General features: G+C 29.0%; 1 protein-coding gene across 1 annotated transcript in view; it reads left to right on the forward strand.

Moving 5' to 3' along the window:
- Positions 1-547: 547 nt before the first annotated feature.
- LOC142325571 (neuroendocrine convertase 1-like) overlaps positions 548-22097 on the forward strand; it is a 121869-nt gene continuing 100319 nt past the window's right edge. Inside the window, exons 1-2 of the mRNA XM_075367481.1 lie at positions 548-678; positions 18658-18832. Coding sequence (XP_075223596.1) covers positions 18659-18832 — 174 coding nt within the window. The 5' untranslated portion in view covers positions 548-678; position 18658. The remainder of the gene's footprint in view (positions 679-18657; positions 18833-22097) is intronic.

Consider the following 22097-nt stretch of genomic DNA (forward strand, 5'->3'; position numbering starts at 1 on the left):
AAACCTGGTCACTTTTAATTCTCCTTAGTAAGTCTGACATGGAATATATTATTTTCTTTAGAATATTTCACCTTAAGAGTAAGTTGTGCCTGGTAACCTACAAATGACACTGTTGTGACATATAATAAAAAGCTATTTTTACAAAAATAATTTTTGTCGATATAACCGCAAACAAGTAGAAATCAGTTTTACCACTAATCATTTTAATGGGAAAAAACCTGCTACACTCTGAGGGGGAAAATTTCTATTTTATAGATTATTAAAATTAGTCCGTGTGGGATACATTCGTGCTGATAAAATGGATCATTTATACTTCTTACAGAGAAAATGTTTATTTGATAGCAAATTGAAGAACAAGATTGTGGACTGTCGCCAGTAAAAAGAGAAGTAGAAAAGAATATAGTAAAGATCACAGTATAAAATGAACAGGTTGGTAGACAGTATTTTATATCTAGAAGCGTTATTCATAATTTTCTATTCTTTTGTTATAAAGATTAAACATAATAATTCAAACCAAATGTTTTTCTTGCTTTTATTATTATACGTGACAAACGACAATATAAAATGAATATTTTTTAACTATACCTTTTCTACCTTTGCTAACGCGATGTAAACTAGGAAAACTTATCCTCTGCATTGTTGTCTAGAATTTTTCAAATATCGATTGTATAACTGCACGTAAGTTTCAATGATTGTACTATCAGTAATATTACCAGTTATATTCTGAAATAATTATAAATAAATTAACAGTAAATCTATTAAAATTAAAATTTATATTCCGTAATTTAATTAAGCATCAAATCATGAAATCTAATATGTTTTGTATTTTTTAAGTTGCTCTTTTAAACAGGCTCGCGGTTTTTTACACAGATCTTACCGACGCAGCTATTATTATCATATATAGGCTTACTAAAATAAATCTGTGTTTAAGTTTGCATATTATATTATTTTAATTACGTTTTATACAATTATATTAGTTCATATTCAAAATCTTCATCTTTTATTCGTTTAAATTAACTTATTAAAATAATTTTAAGCAGTATATTTCATTAATAATTTTCTGATTTTATAATAGGATTTATCGTATAATTGACGCAAAATTGTAATGTAGTTTACGAATTATTAATAATAATATTATTATTGTTATTATTATTATTATTAAGAAAATGATTGAATAATACACTTAATACCAATGTTCCGTCACATTGTACGCGTGTAGATAGTTAAAAGATACATTTTTGAATATAGTAGAAAGTTTCAGCGTTCTCTTAAATAAATATAATCGTGTATGATATACATTGATTATATGAACGTAAACATAATTTAGTATAGAATCAAACATTTTTTAAAAGTTAAAAACAGAAAAATAAAGCCTAGTTTATAAATGAAACCCATTGATATTATTCATTTAAGTGAATTTATTTACTACGCTATTAAATGTACAAATAATATAAAACAAATATTATCACCCAAAAATTTGTACAAGGAATTACAAATTTTCAAGGCACAATTTGCTGCAGTCATCTGATAAACCAGATTTCCGCCAGGATGATAAATATATGATAAACCCACTTCAAGAACATTCCTGCATTAAAAGAAAAAACTCCAGAATGATAATTTAAAACAAAATCGATAAAGTAATTTTATATAAATAGATATACAGAAATAACTAACTGGTCTGAAATGCATAAACAAGAGTAACTCTTACCAACGTTGACTCTGCACTCACAAACAATCGTGAAATAAAATAAAAATTTATAAGAATATGACATTCCTCACTGATTATACTAAATATCTGTAGTTCATAATAAAACAATTAACTTAATAGTAAAATTCTCTATCTCTCTCTAACAATCGGCACCCAATCAACGTTCACTATTTAAATTATAAATTATTATTTATATCTATTCATCTCACAAGTCTGACCAAATAATTAAATCGCTCATCGGTTCTTTCTTGTAGTTTCTCTCACGTAACCGACCAATATGCAGCATTATTTACGTTCAGATGATCAATAAATAGCAAGGTAACAATCAATAAATAGCAGATTATCAAGATAATCAATAAATAGCAAGGTAATAACATTGCTGAAGTTCAGGTATTGAGATACTTGGGAGTTACTCTGCAAAGAAATTGTCGTTTCACTGAATATGTGTTGAACGTCTGTCTTAGCGCAGAGAAAACGATTAAAAGCTTGAACGTTATTATGTCAACGCACAGAGCTCCTAGGGTATCGAAAAGGAGACTACTTGCGACAACCGTAGTCTCATCGATTTTGTATGCGGTTCCTGCATGGTGACCCGCTATGACTATTAACAGGAACAAGGACAGATTAAAAAAGATACACAGGAGGGTATTGCTTGGAGTAGCATCCGCTTACAGAACGGTCTCGTATGAGGCCCTCTGTGTGCTTTCTGGTGTGCCCCCTATTGATCTCATTGCTAGACACAGGGTTGAGAGGTTTTTAGGACGTGTGGATAATGAAGTCAGACAAGATATTAATAATATATGGCAGGAAAGATGGCTGCAGGCTGGGGTAGCCAGATGGACCAGATCCTTGATCCCTGATATAGTTAGATGGACAGGCAGACGCCACGGAGAAATAGATTACTACGTCACACAGTTTTTAACTGGCCATGGGTGCTTTAACGAATACCTCCACAAAGTTGGCAAAAGAGATCAACCTTCGTGCATGTATTGTAACGAACGTGACGATGTAGAGCATATTTTCCTGAATTGCCAAATATGGCAAATGCTAAGATACAATGCTGGTATTGACGGAAAGACTCCGAGAGAGATAATAGATCATATGATCAGTAGAGTAGAGAATTGGAGAAATGTTGTAAAGTTCAAATTATCTTTCCATAGCTCCGTGTATCCGACATCACTCGCATTTTACAATTATAGTCGATCACATTTATAGTCTTTCACATTATAGTCAATCACTTCGAGTACCACTTACAAAAACCAATGATAACTTCCTAGGAAACCGAATTTTAAGTGTCGAAGAAGTTCAATTATATAAGTAAAATGTAAAACTTTGGAAACATTTCATGTTTTATAATTTTTTTATTATAATTACTGAAATTTTCTACGGCAATTTGGTTAGCACATATGTTTTATATTTCTGAACAAAGAGCAGTTAATTACTTGGCTGCTTTTCACTATTTGACTTTATCTACTTAACGGCTGTGATTTGTGTTCAGCAAGAAGGAAATCTCCATTATTCAAAGACATTATTTGCGAGGTTCTCTATGATTTTCAGTATATAGACATTCACTGCAGTGAACATAGTGAGAAAGACACATTTAAGTTTTAGTTCTATCCACACTTTTATGAGCCTATTATGCTAATTATTTTAATTAAGTTAATTAAAATCGTATTCAGTAATCACTTCACACTTAACTTTTTTTTATTTTTCTTAGGCTTGACAAGTGATGCTGGTTATATTTGAAAATAACTTTGCCATTTCTGGGATTGACCGATTTCTCATTTTTACTACCTTATATCCTTTGTTTATATCATATATATAATACATATATTTTTAGAAATTTTCATTTATTGTATTTGTTACTATTACAGCTTTTCTCAATAGAATACGAAGTTATATGTTACTTGTCAAAATTATGTAATGATCTATTCCCAAACGTAGATGTTGTTGATTGAAAAACTAACGAAAATTTCTTTAATTTTATGCACAAATTTTACCAGTGTCTTAATTATTACTTTTGTCATATTAATATTGTTGGGTACTAATCACATTGACATTGAATAAAACAGTCTTCTCACACGCACTAATAGTACAGCAATTATGAGTTTCGTCTGTGTTTCGGTTAATTACACTGATAAATATAATTTTTGTTTCCTAACGTGCGATACATGATTTTAATCTGCTATTTGATGCTGAAAAAGAATCTTTCTATCACCCACCATTTTTGAAAAGTTTTTAAATTTTAATTAAAGAATTTTTTTCTTTATTTTCTTTAGATTTTTTTTTTATAGTTAAAAAGCTAACCTATATACTAACTTTAACATACTTAGCATTGTAAGCTCCTATATTGTATTTTGTTAGCTCATTTTTATTGTCTTAACTTTGTTAACGTAATTTGTAAGCTATAAATAAACAATAGTAGACAAAGAATTAAATCATATAAAAAAATCACATATTATGACATCATATCTAATACTGAAGAGTGAGCCTTCATGGACAAGATCAATCAAGTCTGTCCACGTCAAAACATGTAGCTGAAAATACAGTTGTGTTGTTTGTATTAAGCACTGGATTTAGGAATGAATTAATTTTGTTAAATCTTATTGATGTCTTAAATTTTTTAAGAGTGGAGTGTCTTAATTAAGAGTGGAATGCCTCGAAATTGTGTAAATGATGTGGATGCCTTTTGTTATGTATGTGATGAGTTTACCAAAAAATAAAATAGAAAAAACACTACATCTTTAATTAAAAAAGCATATCATTTGTACTTTGAATGTAAAATCGGTGATTAGGATAAGACGTGGGCTCCTCCTATAGTTTGCACTAATTGTTCTGAATATTAAAAAGGATGGCTGATTGGTACACGGAAGGTTTTGCCATTAGGTATACCTACGGTTTGGCGTGAACCAAAAAATCATGTAACCGATTGTTACAATTGTTTAACAAGTGTGTCTGGAATTTCTAAAAAAAATACTGTAAAATATTCTTCATTGCGATCTGCAATCAGAGCTATACCTCATAGTGAAATTATTCATTAACAATGGGGGCCTTTTTATAGATTCGTTCAAGTGTATTTTAAAAGTGGTTCTATTACACAACGGTAACAAATATCCTTCAATACCAATAGCTTATGGAATTAAATTGAAAGAGATTTATTATTTGATGAAAGACGTTCTTGGAAAAATAAATTATGAAAAACATAGCTGGAACATATGTGGTGACTTGAAATTTATAGCTATTTTGTTAGGCGTGCAGTTAAGCTATACTAAGTACATGCATTTTCTTTGAGAATGGGACAGCCGAGCTAGGGATATATATTATGTTACCAAAGAGTGGAAGAAACGCGACAACTTAACTCCATATGGGAAAAATATTATTCAAGAGCACTTAATTGAACCCAAAAAAATATTTTTACCGCTTCTCCATATCAAGCTAGGACTAATGAAAATTTTTTTAAAAGTATTGAAGAAGGATATTCTCGGATTTTTGTACATTAGGCAGAAATTTCCGAATGTAAGTGAAGGAAATATTAAAGAAGGAATATTTGTTGATCCTCAAATAAGAGAGTTGGTCAAAGATGATATATTTAACTCAATGTTAAATAATGTAGAAAGTGCAGCTTGGGCTTCATTTAAAGACGTTTGCAAAACTTTTCTCAGCAAACAAAACTCTGACAATTACCACGATATTGTTAAACAAAATTTTTTCTTCATACAGAGCTATGGGATGTAATATGTCTTTGAAAATACATTTCCTCCACTCACATCTGCATTTTTTCCCGAACAACCTCGGAGACGTAAGTGACGAATAGATGAACGCCAAGACATTTCGTTGAGGGAAAGCCGCTATAAAGGGAAATGGAATACTTACATGCCAGTCGATTACTGTTAGTCATTAATTCAAGATATGCCTGAGGCAATTTATAAAAGAAAAGTATCAGCAAAATCATTCTAACACAGGTATGGCCATGCAAAATTATAAATTTTACCGATTTTAACTATATTTTCCCTTAATTTTTTTTGAAGCGTAATTTATTTAAAATTAAGGGTGATAGAAAAATGTTATTTACAGATCTGTAATGTACGCAAAAAAAGCAATTCAAAAAATGGTATCACACTTAGAGAAACATTAAAAAGTTGTTTTTTGTCTATCACTATTTTTTTTTTTCTTTCCGTAGCGGAGGAAAAAGCTCTGCCAGCCGCCGTCAGGCTCGTACTGATGGCAGTGCGGGGCTCTCACCCGTTAAAAAACCTCCCCTTCTACCATGCAGGGGCCGGATCTAAGCCATATGGTATGTACAGCCTCTGCATGATCACCCAGGCACTTCACTATCCGAATCCGTGTGACCGGAAGGCGTCCCCAGGGGGCGATCGACGAGCGAAGACTTCGAGGAGACCTCGCCGCCCACCCCCAGAAGCTTGATCACCCGTCATCGAACTCCAAGCCTCCATAGACTCGCATCAACTCAGGCTGCCGTCGCCTCTCTTCAGTGCCCTTCTCTCGTATCATTGATGCGATCGTAGTCGAGACACACTCCCACTTATTGCCATTGCTGAGCATTACCTCGATTATATTATTGGCCCCCTCTACACCCTGACCCTCGGCACTACTCTATCACTATTATATTTATTATCCTGAAAAAAGATTAAAAGTATGTTGGAGAAGCAGTTTTGTGACGGTTATAAAAAAATTATAAAAATTTATGTGATTTTTAATATCACCCTTATTTTAAGTATTATTTTTTTTTAAGGCTTATTTTTTAAGTAACCGTTCTTTCAGTCAATGTCTGTCCCCTTCTAAAATATTTATATAATATTTCATGTTATAAAAGTCTAAAAAAGATTTTAATAAATTTGCAATAAAATACATACTGATACAAGTTATAAAATACATTCTGAATCTAAATATTTACGTAAATTATAAATTATGAAGAATGTCTTAGTTTGAACGTGTGATGTTTCTTTTTGATTTAAAAAATGAACAATTTAAAACAAGCTAAGCAATAATTATAAATTTTAGGAATAAAATATGTACTTCCATCCAATTTAATTTTGATAAACTACATGAATTAATATTTTATATAAATAAACAAAAATTATTTGCTCGAGGCCTTTTTTTATTTTTGAGGATTAAATGCAGTTTTTTATAAACAGTTTTATCAAACATTTTATAGTAAAAATTATCGTAATATTAGCAAAAGTACATGTAAATAATACGATAATTCCAAATTCCCCGTTATTTAATGTTTGTTTGTTAGACATCATGACCAAAAAGGTTTCAGATGACACAAATCGCTCCCAAATATGTTCCTATAGACATTCTGAAAAGTAACGATTGCGACATGCTTGACTTATTAGAGATAATGAGGTATAGATTTAGTGAGATTTAGAGGTTTAAATTAATGAGTTATAAAGGATTAGAGATAGTGAAATAAATTCCCCTACTACATGCTGTAAAATTCAGTTGAGTGGTTCACGTATTATTTATTATAAGTGTTGTCTTTAGAGATCGGAAATCGCCTTCCAATGGATGATTACCGGACACATGTTATAATTCTCTGATAATATTTCTCTTAATTTAAATGAATTAGATGACTTACCAAATTATAAGGAATCATTGCTGGGAGAAAAGTTCAATTAGACAATAATGAGAATAAAACAAAACTATAAACCTTGACAATAATCAAAGCTTAATCAGTCGGTGTTAAAGAGGGAAGAACAGAATTTATAAAATATGCAATGAATGTATTATTTTGCGGTGAAATTAAAATATACACTATTGTAACTTACTTAACATCAAAACCAGCTTACAAGGAAGCATAGCTTCATGCTAAACAAAAGCCTGCAATATTAAGTATAAATCTAATCATTATAAAGATATAATTAACCATTACATTAAACCCATTATTAAAGATATAATTTTTAAGATATAATTTTTAGCCATTATTAAAGATATAATTTAACCATTACAAGATATTTTGATACCGCTTTATTATAGCCAAAATATGGTCAAAAAACATAAAATTTTAAAATAACAGAAGCTTTCGATTTAAAGTGTAATATGAGAATATTGGAAATCCGATGAGTTGATATAACTGGAATTCAACAGATTACAAAACAATTTGAAAAAAGAAGTAAAATTTAAAATTGGTAAGGATTATACGAGAGGTTATCTCTAAAGAAAAAACCGTTTCATTGTAAAAAAAATTTATACTGAAAACTTTATGAATATTTTTTATTTCTCGTACACTAAAAACCTTATACAACTTTTCTGTATAATCGCCACATGAATTAAGATATTTATCGTAGCGATACACCTGCTTCAATATACCAACGTCGTATTCTTCTGTCGCCAGTCCATTTAGCCATTGATTAACAACATTTTTAAGTTCATCGTCACCCACGAATTGCTTACCGTTCAAAACTTCTTTCAATTTCCCAAACAAATGGTAATCAGAAGGAGCTAAGTCCGGACTATATGGTGGGTGATCATTTCCCATCCAAATGTTCTTAGTAAATCACGTGTCGGACCCGCAACATGTGGACGTGCATGATTATAGATCAGGACGATGCCGTCCGTCAGCCGCCAACGTCGCCGATTTTGAATGACACGCCGTAACTTACGTAAAGTTTCGCAGTAGGCTTCTGCATTTATAGTCGTTCTACGTAGCATGAAATCAATCAGCAATATACAAAACGATCTCAAAAAACTGTGGACATCAGTTAGAGTCCAAACGGCTGTGGCTTGACTATTGTTGGTGATTGAGGATGACGCCATTCACTTAGCAGCAGTTTTCTCTCTGACGTGTAACTCAAAATCCATGTTTCTTCGCCGGTAACAATTGAATTAGGGAACTCATCACCTTTTGATGTGTAGCGTATCAAAAATTCCAAATCAGATACCATTTAAATTTTTTTGTGACGTTCCGTTAAGACGTGCGACACCCAACGTGCAGAAAACCTTTCTGAACCCTAAACGGCCATGAACAATACGACCAATAACAACTCTTGAAACATTAGGAAAAAAAAGGGCCAGGTCGGAAATCGTTGAGTGGGATCTTTTCTGATTTCATCATCGACGCGTTTCAAAACGTTCTTGGTGATTATAGAGGGCCTCCCCGAAACTTCTTCACCATGCATATTAATTTTGTTATTTCTAAACCTTTCACACCATTTCCGGATGTTTCTTTCATTCATTATATTATCGCTGTACACACCAACTAACTGCCTATGAATTTCAGCTGACTTAATATTATGATGGTTTAAAAAACGTATGACTTCACGTATTTTACAATCGGCGGTGACGTCGACTTTCCTATTCATTATAACGTAATCTCACACGTAATCAAAGGTATTACAACGGGACAACTTACATACAACAATGCAGTGTTATCATTACTAGCGTGGCAATGAACGACACAGATAGCAACCTTAATGAGAGAAATTTTCCCAGCGGTCTTTACTTTATATATATATCCCTCGTATTAATACGTTTATCGTAATAAATTTTGTAATGTAGTAGTTATAGGAGATAAATCTCTAAGGAAATACAAATATTAAAATACATGATTCAAATAACCCAGAATGCGGAGTCTTACATAATTTTTAGATTTAAATGTTAGCTCAGAACAGGAAGAAATGGAGAATAGCATCAAATCCCATAAACAATTATTAACTAAAAGGAAAACAACATCTTTGATCAGGATAAAAAAAAAATTATTAAATTTGAGCTTTAACTGGCTGTTCCTTCATTAACTCTTTCTTAATAAAAATTATCACACTCTGTTTTTCTCCCCAATCAAGGTTCAGGTTTTTGTGTACTTAAATACTAAACTCTTTTAGGAAACCGCAATGGTGCTTCATCTAGACTGAAAATCATCGATATCTTTTAGTAATATTTTAAAAATCTGCTATTGGGTAAAGTTTATCTTTCGATCAACTAAAAAATTTCAATTAACTTAATGTATTGATTACAAAATTTGCTTGAATGAAGTATACATATTTTGATCCCAGTCATCGTTTTGTTCCCACTTTGCAGTTACATAAGTGTCAATCGGTCCAGAAAATTTTGATTCATTATTTTTTAAAAACCTAATCTATATCACTCACTATATGCACCAGCCTGGGTTGAAAATCCTCTTTATTGACAGAAATGAAATCTGAAGATTTCTAAATTCATTGAATAATGTGTTGGATCCAATTTTTATTTTTTCTATATATTCATAACATTTAATGTCGTGAATATATAGTAAAACTGAATAATACTAACATAATATGCTATATTAGTATATAGTATTCATTATGTTTTAATTCTAAGTCCGGTAGTATTGCTCGTAGTTAATTTGGTTAGGAATCATAATGTCTGGAACTTAAAATCTGGTTTGTGCAACATATCAATGTCTTAATTATTATTATTATTATTATACTTATTCTTATTATTATTATTTTCGTGCTTATAACGTATTACATTATCAATTTATTTTATTATAATATAATAACAGTATTGAGTTGAATATCTATTTATTTTTAATAAATTGTTGTTTTTGAGTAACAAAAGTATTCTTACAACTGAAAAAATAGGGTTTATTGTATTTATTTTGAATAATAATTAAAAAATAATTTATTATTTTCTTTATATAATATAATAAATATAATATATTATACGTTAATCTTTTCACAAATCCTGAAGTTAATATCATAGTTAAATTAAATTTCTTGTTTAAGGTAATTCTAACAAGAATTTTAATTAAAACCAATCATTGAAGCATAGTATTTAATTTGACGGAAATTATATTAATAAAATCAAATTATTTATTAATATCAATTAACGCATTCACGTTGTCCGTAAATCAGAGAATTGTTGGTGTTGGATAATTTAAGCATTAGTGAGCATATGATAGTAATTAATAATAAATAATTTTCTGCAAAACTGTATATAAATATATGATTAATTATCACATAAATATGGCATATGATAATGATATTATTATCAATACTGATCTCCGTGGCAGAGTAGTAGCTACTCGGATTTCATCCAGAGGTCCTGGATTCAAATCCCGATCAGAAATGGCATTTTTCACCCTCTACAAAATTAATTTATCATCTAGCAATTGTAAGATGGCTTAAGTCTGTTTTACTATGTAAACAAATAAATACCTTATCATTATGTATTATACTTGAAGAATAAACTTTACTAGCCATTTCACACTTCTTCATACGTTACTATTCAAAGTGACATGTAATTCTTAAATGATTTTAAAACATCTAAACCGGTTTTCGTTACCTTCACTGTAAAAACAAATAAAATAAATAAATAAATTGAAAATTTTAAATAAACAGTTTAGTTGTTATTCTACATCATGAATTGAGGTAATCACTGAATTTAGATAATAAATAATGAATGTATTCATTTAATTTATATTTTATAAAATGAATTTTTACAATTTTCTAATTGGTTTGCTGAATGAGATCACATACATTTGTAGAATTGCAGGTTATAGGACGTGAATGGGGATGGGAATTGTAGGGTGGTCTTTGACGGACAGCGAATGCGCTGGGGGACTGAGAGAACTAGATAAAACGCAATCGCGTTGTCCGTAAATCAGAGAATTGTTGGTGTTGGATATTTTAAGCATTAGTGAGCATCGGTAATTTTATATAAAACAATTTGGTGCGATAGATGTAGATAAAACTATTGAAACGTTTCAGATAGAGAGAGATACAATATTCAGAGGCAGGTAAAATTATATCTACTTTATTTTTATTTCCATCGAGTATTTTTTGAAAAAAAAATTGTGCTCATCGAGTAATTTTTTTTTTAAACTGTTTTCATTTGACAATATATGATATAAAGTAGGTTAACTATTCAATCGATTTTTTAAAACTTGTCTTCATTTATTTAAATGTTATTTATTTCTAAATACAACTCAAGTTTTAAAGTTTTGGAAAAAATAATAATAATTCTATGCTCTAATAAAAATAATGATTTTAAAACTGTATTTTTTTCGTAATTTATACTTGAACAAACAAGAGATAAATATTAATATTTAGAAAACACGACTGCCGAAAAAAAAAATTGCTCTTTAATACAGAATAATTACTAATATATGATAATTAAAGAGCGTGCGGGTGATAATTTAGTATATAGTAGTATAATTTTTTCTAATTTTTTAATTTTACTTTAAAAATATTTATATATATATATATATTTTAAAAAATATTTAAATATATATTTTTTATATATATACTTATATAGTCTATAACAATCCCGATAACGTACATCGTGGGATTATACATTTAAATCGGTTCAGCCGTTTAGCTGCTACGGTGGAACAAACATATATACGTACACCCTTAATACATGACATCCTTTTTGAGCAATCGTGTAAAAAATAAATTTCTAAATTGTCAGTGCTTTTATATTTCAGTTATAAGTTATAAACACTATTTCTATGATGAAGGATAAATGATTACTGTAAAAATGTAGGATTTTCTTAGTACTACGATAAAGAAATGAATAATAATAATAATAATAATAATAATAAATAGGGTTTAATATTAAAAATAGCTTTAGAAATATTATGTACTCTTAAATTGTTTTGTTTTTTTTATTAATGGAAGAACCTTCATTTTTTTCTTTCAAAGACGTAATTTTAAATGATTTTTCAGCTTTTTACTAAAACAATAAAACATTACAATTACTTGAAAAATTTTCATTAGATACGAATATAAAAAAAAAACATTATTATATACATTTTGTTTTCTTTTTTTCTAATATCCCTGTTTTTTAAATCTACCGAAAATTAATTTCTAATAAATGAAGATGATAGAAACTAATTAATTAATTAGTCAATAATCTGTAAGCTGATAAGCTTGTCTTAACTTTAAATTATTCCGTTCTTTTTATCTGTGTTACTTTCCACAACAAAAAGAAAGAAATATTTACTATTTAATTTTGTATCAGTTAATTAGAGAAAAAAAAGAAAAATTGTTATTGAAAAAACTGATAAATAAAATAGTGGCAGAAAATGTGTACATAGGAAAAAATGAGTAATTAGACTTAATTAATTAACAATCAATTTTATTAAACCAAATTTTTTCACAGAATAAATTAGTTAAAAGATTTTTCGGGTTAGGATTAACAGATATGTCATTTTAGTAAAACTCCACCCTCTTCTATATTATTTTTATGTTGCATTAACAAAGTTAGATAGGTTAATAAATATTTATTTTGAAGGAAAAGGAAATCGTAAAAGTTCTGTAATCAAAATTTTACAAAACATAAAAACAATAATTTTACTCGGTGTGTGCTTAGTAATCACCCGAATAGAGACCGAGAATTTGATGTTAAGCAGCCATTTTTCAACTAAATTATGGTTATGTACAATGTACATACACCTTAAAAAATTTAATTTTTTTAGTCAGTAGGGTAAAAAGAGATAAATAAATGATTAATTTCGGTTGACAAAAATACAGATCTAAATACTATTAACTTGGATTAATTATTTTTATATGTCTTAATAAAAAGTGTTTTATCTGAAACAGTAAATTATATTGATCTAAAAGAACATACTAAAAACACCAAGATTCATTGTACTGTATTTATAGATATTAATTTTTTTTTTTCATTTTATGTGTTGAAGTTGTTAATAAAACATATCCTGAATGTTCAAGGCAATTATAAGAAATTACTGAAATAATTATTAAAAAATTTGAAAAATTATGATTTAGACAATTACATATTTAAAAATACTTCAATAATTTTTCCGAAAAAAAATGTTTTTAATATGAAACACATTCTACATATAGTACTTTTTTTCATGATTTTTAATGTTACTTTAATGGTCAAGTTATTTTCTGAATGTTCAATGCAAAAATAATACTACTTCTCAAGCTAATATCGTTTGAAAACATGTATCACATCTCTTCATTTGAAATTTTACAAATACGGTAAAAACTGTCTAACAAAAAATTTTCAACTTTATATTGCTGTCTTAATCGCTTAAGTGAAGGGGTTGCAAAAATATTAAATTTGATCTTATGAATTTGATCGTAAATGCAACAGGTATTCATGTAGAATCTTGTTTAGAAAGTGTTTTACCACACTTTATAATAAAAGTCCAAACATCTGTATTTTAATATCAGAAAGGCAGGTAATCTCACCAACCAAGATTTCTTTCCTGAGATTGTAATTATTTACCGATACATATTTATCAGCTATATTTACTCAGATTTTTACTATTACAATAATCCACTACAGGTAACATATGAAACCGTTTTTTTTCTACTTCTAAGTTCATCATTATGAAATAAAAATCTGATGTGGACACCACATGACTTACTTGTACGCCTACTAAATTACATACACACATTTTTTGCTGCACTTCATTTAAACTTATTTCATTTTAAAGTGAGATACGATCCTCCAATTCTTCAATAAAGTGGACAGTTGCACAATTTCACTGTGGTGGAAATTTCTTCACATTTTTTTTGTTGTCCGTATTAGCATTCTACATTAGTTTATATATTATTGTTTCACTTCGCTTAAGTAATTATGTGGTGTAAGTGAGAAAGTGTCGGATCCGTAACGTAACCATACACATATCGGTTCGATTCCGACTTCAAATATATATATATATATATATATATATACATATTTTTAACTTAAATATATTGATTTATTAATAATTATTAACTTCTGTAAACATTTTTGAATTAAAATGAAAAATACATAAAATTTTATTTCACTAATAACTTCTGATTTTTTTCTATTGTTATTATTGAATTATTATTTACTGTAATTTTTTTTTACAATCAGAGGTTAATAATTATTAATAAATCAATATATTTAAATTAATAAAAATGATAAATAAAAGGAGATGAAGTCGAATTTGAACCGTAAGTCCTCCCTTTGTAAGATCCAAATACTTGATTAATTAAAATTTCATTTGGCTATAACTCTGGAACTAATGAAAATAAGAACCACTTATGATACAACGGTGACAAGTTGTCAATGAGGACTTATTACTGCAGTTAAAAAAAACCAAAATCCAAATTGTTTGGAATTTGGGATTTTTGGGCTCTATTGGTCTAGTCGATTGCTATCAAAACGGGAGGTGCACAACTAGATGTTACATCAGTCCTAAATCCAAAATTTCAACATCCTACGGCTAATCGTTTTTGAGTCATGCGAGATACATACGTACGAACAGACGACACACCAAATCTAGTGAAAATGGATTCAGTGATGGTCAAAATGGATATTTTCGTTGATATCTGAAAACGGAAATTTTTCACAATCACAGTACTTCCTTTACTTTGTACAAGGAAGTAAAAATGATGTAAGATCCTTCTGCTTGAAAGAATATTGATTTCCTTTTTTAAATAATTACAAGTAAAAATATCACCGTATTGACAGAAAGGTATTATACAGTGTCAAGAATGCATAACAAAACGATAAGGCCTAATAATTTTTTATAATTAAGATATCTAGGTAATGAATGAAATGTTAGGTACAACAAAAAAAATGTTAGTCATAATTCAGTAGTTAAAAAAGCTAATACACTTTATTCTTTCAAAGCCAATCCTTGGCAAGTCCGAGGGACTGGAATATTGCAAAAAATTAAATATTCACCTTCCCGCCAAAAAAATACAATGCTCTACAATAACAATTGATTGTGTATTACGTGGTGGTAGAAATGACTGATAGAATTAATTTTAAAACTACAGAAAAGTCAAAATCACATATTGAAATTATTACATACAAAAACTATCACACTTAGAATTATAGCCTCTTTTTAAAGTTTTTATCTCAGCTCTTACAATTTTGGCAGTTTATTTCTTTTGGATCATAACATAAAAGGTAAAAATCTCTTCAACTGAATTCCAGTAGTGTTTTTTTTTTTGTTCTTAGTTCATGTCACTTTTCATCTCCCATTGTAGGATGCAAAGAAGAAGCCTGTATTTAACACTTACCTAGGGCACGTAAAATTAATTTAAACTTTTCTAAACCCCAAATATTAAAATAATTTTTTTTTAAGCTTTAAAATTATTACATAAACATGAGAACATGCGTTTTGTGGACTAGATAATAACATTTTGCATAAACTAATCAGTGTAAAATATGTGAACGGAAAGGTTTCCTGACGTATAAATCTATCTTTTGTCTGTTGATAACTTTATTTACCATACTCTTTACTCTCACATTTATCTTCTATTTATGTGTATACAATGATAAAAGTCGACTGCAATTTAAAATTTTTATGTGAGGTAGTTTATTTTAGTTTTTAAGTGTTGTCATCAGTTACATTAAGTCATCATAATATTATTATATTGTCAGTAATAAGTCATCAGTCACATTATTTGAGGAAAAGTATTAGAGATTTTTTTATTTTTATTTTTTCATGTTTATGCTTCTTTTTCGTATACCAGTTTATTAGTTTTTATACCTCAGAGTAAAAGTTGCATTTTTAAATTATCATAATATGCATGTTGTTTACAAAATTTATAAAAATTATATACCCTATTGTAGTTAAACAAACATATCAAGACTACTAATAAACGGATTTTTTTTCTGTATTTGAATAAGTTTTTTGAATAGATTTTTTATAATTAATTGACTTCCCAGTATCTTCCTTGCTTATGCCTACCAATAACTGAATGGAATGAGAAAACGTTTTCATAAAAAATTGTTTGAATGTCATACATTTATTATTTTAGGTTATATTTTTATGCTCTTGCCGACTTGCAGTTATTTTAAACAGTAAGGTTTACATTTATTAATGAAGTTATATAATATAATAAGTTTTATTTTACATTTATTATGAATTATAAATATTTTTCACTTTAAACAACTACATATACAAGAGGCGGTTGAAGAAATCCTTCTTGTACACGAAAATTTTATTTTTTTAACACAACACTGATAAAGCAAAATGGAAATGTGTTCCAGCTGAGTCTGTATTTTTTAGCAATGTACAATTTTAGGGGTAAGTTTATTTAAGTAACTATTACAAAGTGAACAAGCTTTATTCAAGTGCTCATTACACGTTATACTTTCAGTTTTCGCGTAATAATACCGTAAGTATCATAGATATAACAGATCATATATGTTTTAATAATACTGAAAGTTTCAGAATAAATCATGTTATAAAGAAATTAATTAAATCGTTCCCGCTAATGAAAGAGAAGAAAGTAACTGAATCATACTTTGGTACTGAATTTTTATAAAACATATTAACAGTATTTAATCAAAGTATCCGAGGAATTATGTGTTTAATAATTTTTTTTTCATCATTTTCGTAGGTAGGCAGAAAGGTAATAATTTTTTGTAATGAATTCAGCATATAATAAAACTATTCACAAATTACTGAAAGTAGAATTTTTTACCGGGTACTCATTTTAATTGTTACGTTTAATAACTACACAGAATTTTTAGATTCATTAAAGAAGGATTAATGAGAAGGTTTTTCAATAATTAAAATTTGTAAATGGTTGAATTTTTATGCTAATTGAAGAGGCGTGTATCTGCCAAAGAAATTCTTTTTTGATGATATTTATAGTAGCCGACAAAATAACGTTCTGTTGCACATAATTGTTTGATTCCTTCTAAGAAATTTTGAATGTTGATTTTTTTTTTTTTAGATCAGGGGAGTGTTTTTGAGGTATCAGTGATAAATTAGGAGACAATTTGATGTTTTCTAATTTTCCAAAAAACAGGTAACTTTTACTGTTGTAACAGTTTTTGCTGCTAGGATTCTTCTGTTAGAACCTTTAATGGTTTTGTTTTTATTTCAAAAGTATGAGAATTCACCTTTCTTTTTTTAGAAAAGTGATTTTTATATCATAGCTGGGAACATTCTTGATTAAAAACTTTGAGTGATTTAAATTAATGGAGAAAAATTTCAAACAGCTTCATTAAAATTTTTTAATGGGCTTCCTTCCATCAAAATGTGTGCGTGGTATTTATGTGATTTATTTCTATTATTCCAAGTAAACGATTCCGTTGAATAAAATTTTAGAAAACTAAAAGTTCAAAAAATATTTGAACTGTGACCGAATATTCCCTTTCCTAATTATTGAAACTATTTACTTAATACGAGAAGGGATGTAATGAACACAAATAAGCAAATTGCTTGTTTCATGAAACAAGCTAACTACAATTTTCTAAAACTGTGAGCACAAGTCGCCTTCATGGAAGGGTTTCATATTGTAAAAATATGGCCTGTCAAAGACCAAAATACACTATGATCGAACGAAAATAAACACAGTTTAAGTTTCCTCAGATAATCCTGCTGAATGAAACATTGATCAGTTAAAAGGCAGTTATTTTCATAATTTTTGCCTTATTAGCTACTTCTCAGTATATTTTAAGTATAAATTATTGTTATAAATAAAACGTTTTCTGTTTTTTTATTCCCTTTTTCTTAAATTCTGTTTATTTATTTTATTTATTAGTAAATTAGAACTATTATTTATGTATTAGTATTAGATTAAAAATACATATTTTTTTATACATATGAAATTTTTTAAGAAAAAAATGACTCAAAAAGAAATCATGTAGCTTTTTCTATGTGCTGCTTTTGATTCCTATGTTAGACTATTTGTAAAATGTTGTCGGTCAAACTGACATCATCCTTAATTTTATTTTAGTATAAGCATCCTTACATTTTTGTGGTCAATGTAATACGTCCTGCGTTTTAGTATTTTCTCACGCTATTACTGCTTTATTATAATTTTAAATATATTTTTATAATATTATTAAAATGTAAATATTTAAAATATATAAATACATATATACATATTAATATTCCAAAATTAGCAACCCATTAATTTTAAAAACAATATATCACACTTGTTTTAATTTGTATTTTAACAATAATAGTTAATTACTAGCTTTATTATTTATTAATATTGCATTTAATTTTTTAACATATTTTTGATTTTTAGGATGATAAAAATATTTATCCTGATAACTGCGACATCTCTTGTTGCACATGGTTTCACTCAGCAAAGGTATAATCATGCGCATCTTCCTAAAAACACTTGGGTTATTGAAGTTAACGGGGGAGAAGAAATTGTACAGTTATTGGCAGAAGTGCACAAGTACGAAGTTTTAGGTGAGGTAAGCAAAATTAAATTAAATAATTATTATTTGTTAAGTAATTATTTTACCCAGAACTCATTTGGTACACGAGTACAACTCGTGAAGATGCCACACAAAAGTAATAATGAAAAAAAATATCTAAAGAATACCATCGTATATTAATCTGCTAATGAATGAGTCAATATACACATGTCTATTTTAACATTACTTTCCCTTTAGATAGGTTTTTTCCCACTGATTTTAAACTTTTTGGACAATTGAATTTAGTTTTCTTAATGTCCTTCGGCAATACGCTTAAATCACGTGTTAAAGAAACTATCGTTCGGGAAGGGAAGGTTGAATATAATATTTTATTTAAGATGCAGCCACCAACACAAATTTTGAAAGAAAATTCTGTGTCGTAGTAATTACTTAGATAATACCCTGATCAAGAACGACTTTACTGTCCAGAGATAAGTCAGAAAACTACCAATATAAACTTTTATATTTATCAAGAGGTGCTGTATATGAGAAAAAGAAACCAATGCACTATTTTTTAATTATCATATTTGTCTCAATATATTTCCATTTTGTAATATTTTTAAATATATTTTTACACAGTGACAGAATATTTTTTCCCTTATTTGTATCCAATACATTTTTTAAACTTGCTTTCTTGATTCTATTTTCGTTATAATGCTTTTAAATTATTTTGCTATAATTTATTTGAAAGCTCAACAAAAATCCTATTATGAATCCCCAGAAAAAAAGAAAAGACTATCGATACTTTGGTTCAAAATTATTTAAAATTTTATTTAATGTAAAATTTTGGTAATATTTTTATTATTTAATATTTTCAGACCGAAAATATAATTTTACAAAATGAAATCTTAAGAATAATATATTAACCAATAAATAATCTTAATAATTATTTACGTAATCGTTAAAAACACTTTTATTAAAAGATTTTGTGATTTAGGTTTTTATATTATTTTATTACAAAAACTGATTACATAAAATTAGATAACCTTGTATGTATAGAGACATTTTTTATAGGTAAATGTGAAATCATTAAATAAATGATCTTTGATAAATTATACATGAAAAAATGCAGTGACGCATGATAGGCCGCTATCAGTCCTTATTTGAATGTCTAACAACTTGGAATGGAGTGAGTGAGAAAAGGTCGATGAGAAAAGAGCAATATAGTCGAAGTGGACTGACATGAAACTAAGTCGGATTGATTGGATTAAGGGCTTATCCTTTAAAACAATGATTAAAAATTCTTTCTCTACCATGTTTTTATTATACAAGCAAAACTGTTAATTTACTGCAACTCCTAACATGCAAAAATATATTCTCACTTAATTTTCTTAAGTTTTTCTTAGAATATGTAACTGAAATAAGAATCTGCCTTTCTAATCACCTTTATTTACTATCGGTTTCTTTATTTTTCCGAAATTATAAGTAAATCGAGTGAGAAATTATGACAAGAGTGAAGACCACGCGTTGATAGCTCACGATGGATACAAACATTATAATACATAGCAAATCTCAATAACAGTACTTCATGAAATTATAACAACGGAACAGTCAAGATCAGTAAGAATAAAACGACTAACAAGAATAACAGATAGCTAATGTTAGAGATATTGGGGGAACAAAATAATAATAATAAATAAGACAATAAAAGTAAAATAATAACAGTATTAAGCCCTTAAACCAGTATGAAAATGTTAGAATGCCAGAAAAGTAGCAAAGTCAATAGAAAATAATCTTCTTAGAATCTACAATAATAAAAATGACAATAAATTTTCAGAGCAGTAACAACGCTAATAGGTATACGAACCCAACATTGCACACTGTACCAATTAGAAAGTACTGGAAGCCAAGTTATGGGCCAGTATGAAACCGCTTTGTTTGCAGGCTTACCTGATTTTAAGATCGTTTAATTGTGATACCTCTCAGTCCGTTGGGTCCAAAACATAGCATTGAACTACTAGGTTATGTAGACTAGTGTAAAAGGTGGCAGCATAAATAACATCCTACAAGTGAGTCAAATTCTGGAGCCTTCTTTTTATCCCTTATTCTTTTGAATTCATTCGATATTTCAACAGTAGAGATCAGTCTCACTGGTAGATGTAATGGAATCGGAATATCAAGGAACTCAAATATCTCTTGTTCCCCTTTACCCCTTCCCGAATTTCGTGAGGTTGGATGACTTTGCGTAGATGCAGACAAGTAAATTCAGCCTTCCAGCTGTCACTGAAATCCTAACCGCACGAAGTCCTCAAAGGAGGGGATGATTCTGAAGATCTCTTGTGGCTTTTAAGAAGGAATAGTCCTCTCTGCCGAGGGGGGAGAAGACGTTCAATTTAGCTTCTAAACATAACGTTTTTGATTGATCGTAATCGTCTCCTAAGCCTGCGAGCAGCCTTAAGAGCTCTGGGTTCCACTGGGCTTTTTTTTCTTCTGAGCTCTAGGTTTTTCCTCTGGGTTCCTATATTATTGTCATTTTCGCAGGATTCTCCTTTTACTCACAATAAGTTCCAAGTCGTCTTGGCGGGAAGAGCCCGGAAGTCGATCTCATGTCGACATTATTCGGCCTTATGTAACCGTTCATGCTCTGACCTAATTGTTGTCATTGCACGTACTCCATTATACTCTAGATAATAGATCAATTCCTTGAATCCCTGGGGTCCTCAAACCAAAAATTAGTTGGCTATGTATATTTTTTGGAATGTTTCCTCGTTGTTACTTTGAGGTTCAAGGTTTATGAAAAAAATCGGTATTGGTTGCTTTCTAACAGAATATCGAGCGTTGATACGAATGCTGTGTCTCTTATCCTCGATTTCTTCCCTTACAACGTCGATTGGGACCAAGTAGTGAAGGTTACGTAATACTACCCGGAATGCATTCTCATCCTTTCTAAGAAAGGTGCGGCCGATGAGATTCCGTTCTTGATTAGCTGAATAATCTTTTGGTAAGCATCTATATGTTTTAATACAACTTTTGGTTGTTTGATCTTAATAATACTTACGCGATAGTCCGATTTGGTAATGACCGTTTCCAGTAACTCATATAGTTTTATCGATTTAGTAACACCGTATAATATTGTTGCTGGAGGTTTAATTTCCTCCTCTTGGTTATTTCGTTCTCCAGTTTCTTCCTAAGAAGATATTCTAATTTATTTGATATATTTAATAGTGGCAATAGAATTAGGAAAATTTTGTGATGTTCTAGGCTTGCGCAGAATCGATATTGTTCGATTTGTTGAATCGATCTACTGTGAAACAATCGATTT

The sequence above is a fragment of the Lycorma delicatula genome, chromosome 1 (genome assembly GCF_047948215.1).
Source record: "Lycorma delicatula isolate Av1 chromosome 1, ASM4794821v1, whole genome shotgun sequence".
NCBI classification, from domain to species: Eukaryota; Metazoa; Arthropoda; class Insecta; order Hemiptera; family Fulgoridae; genus Lycorma; species Lycorma delicatula.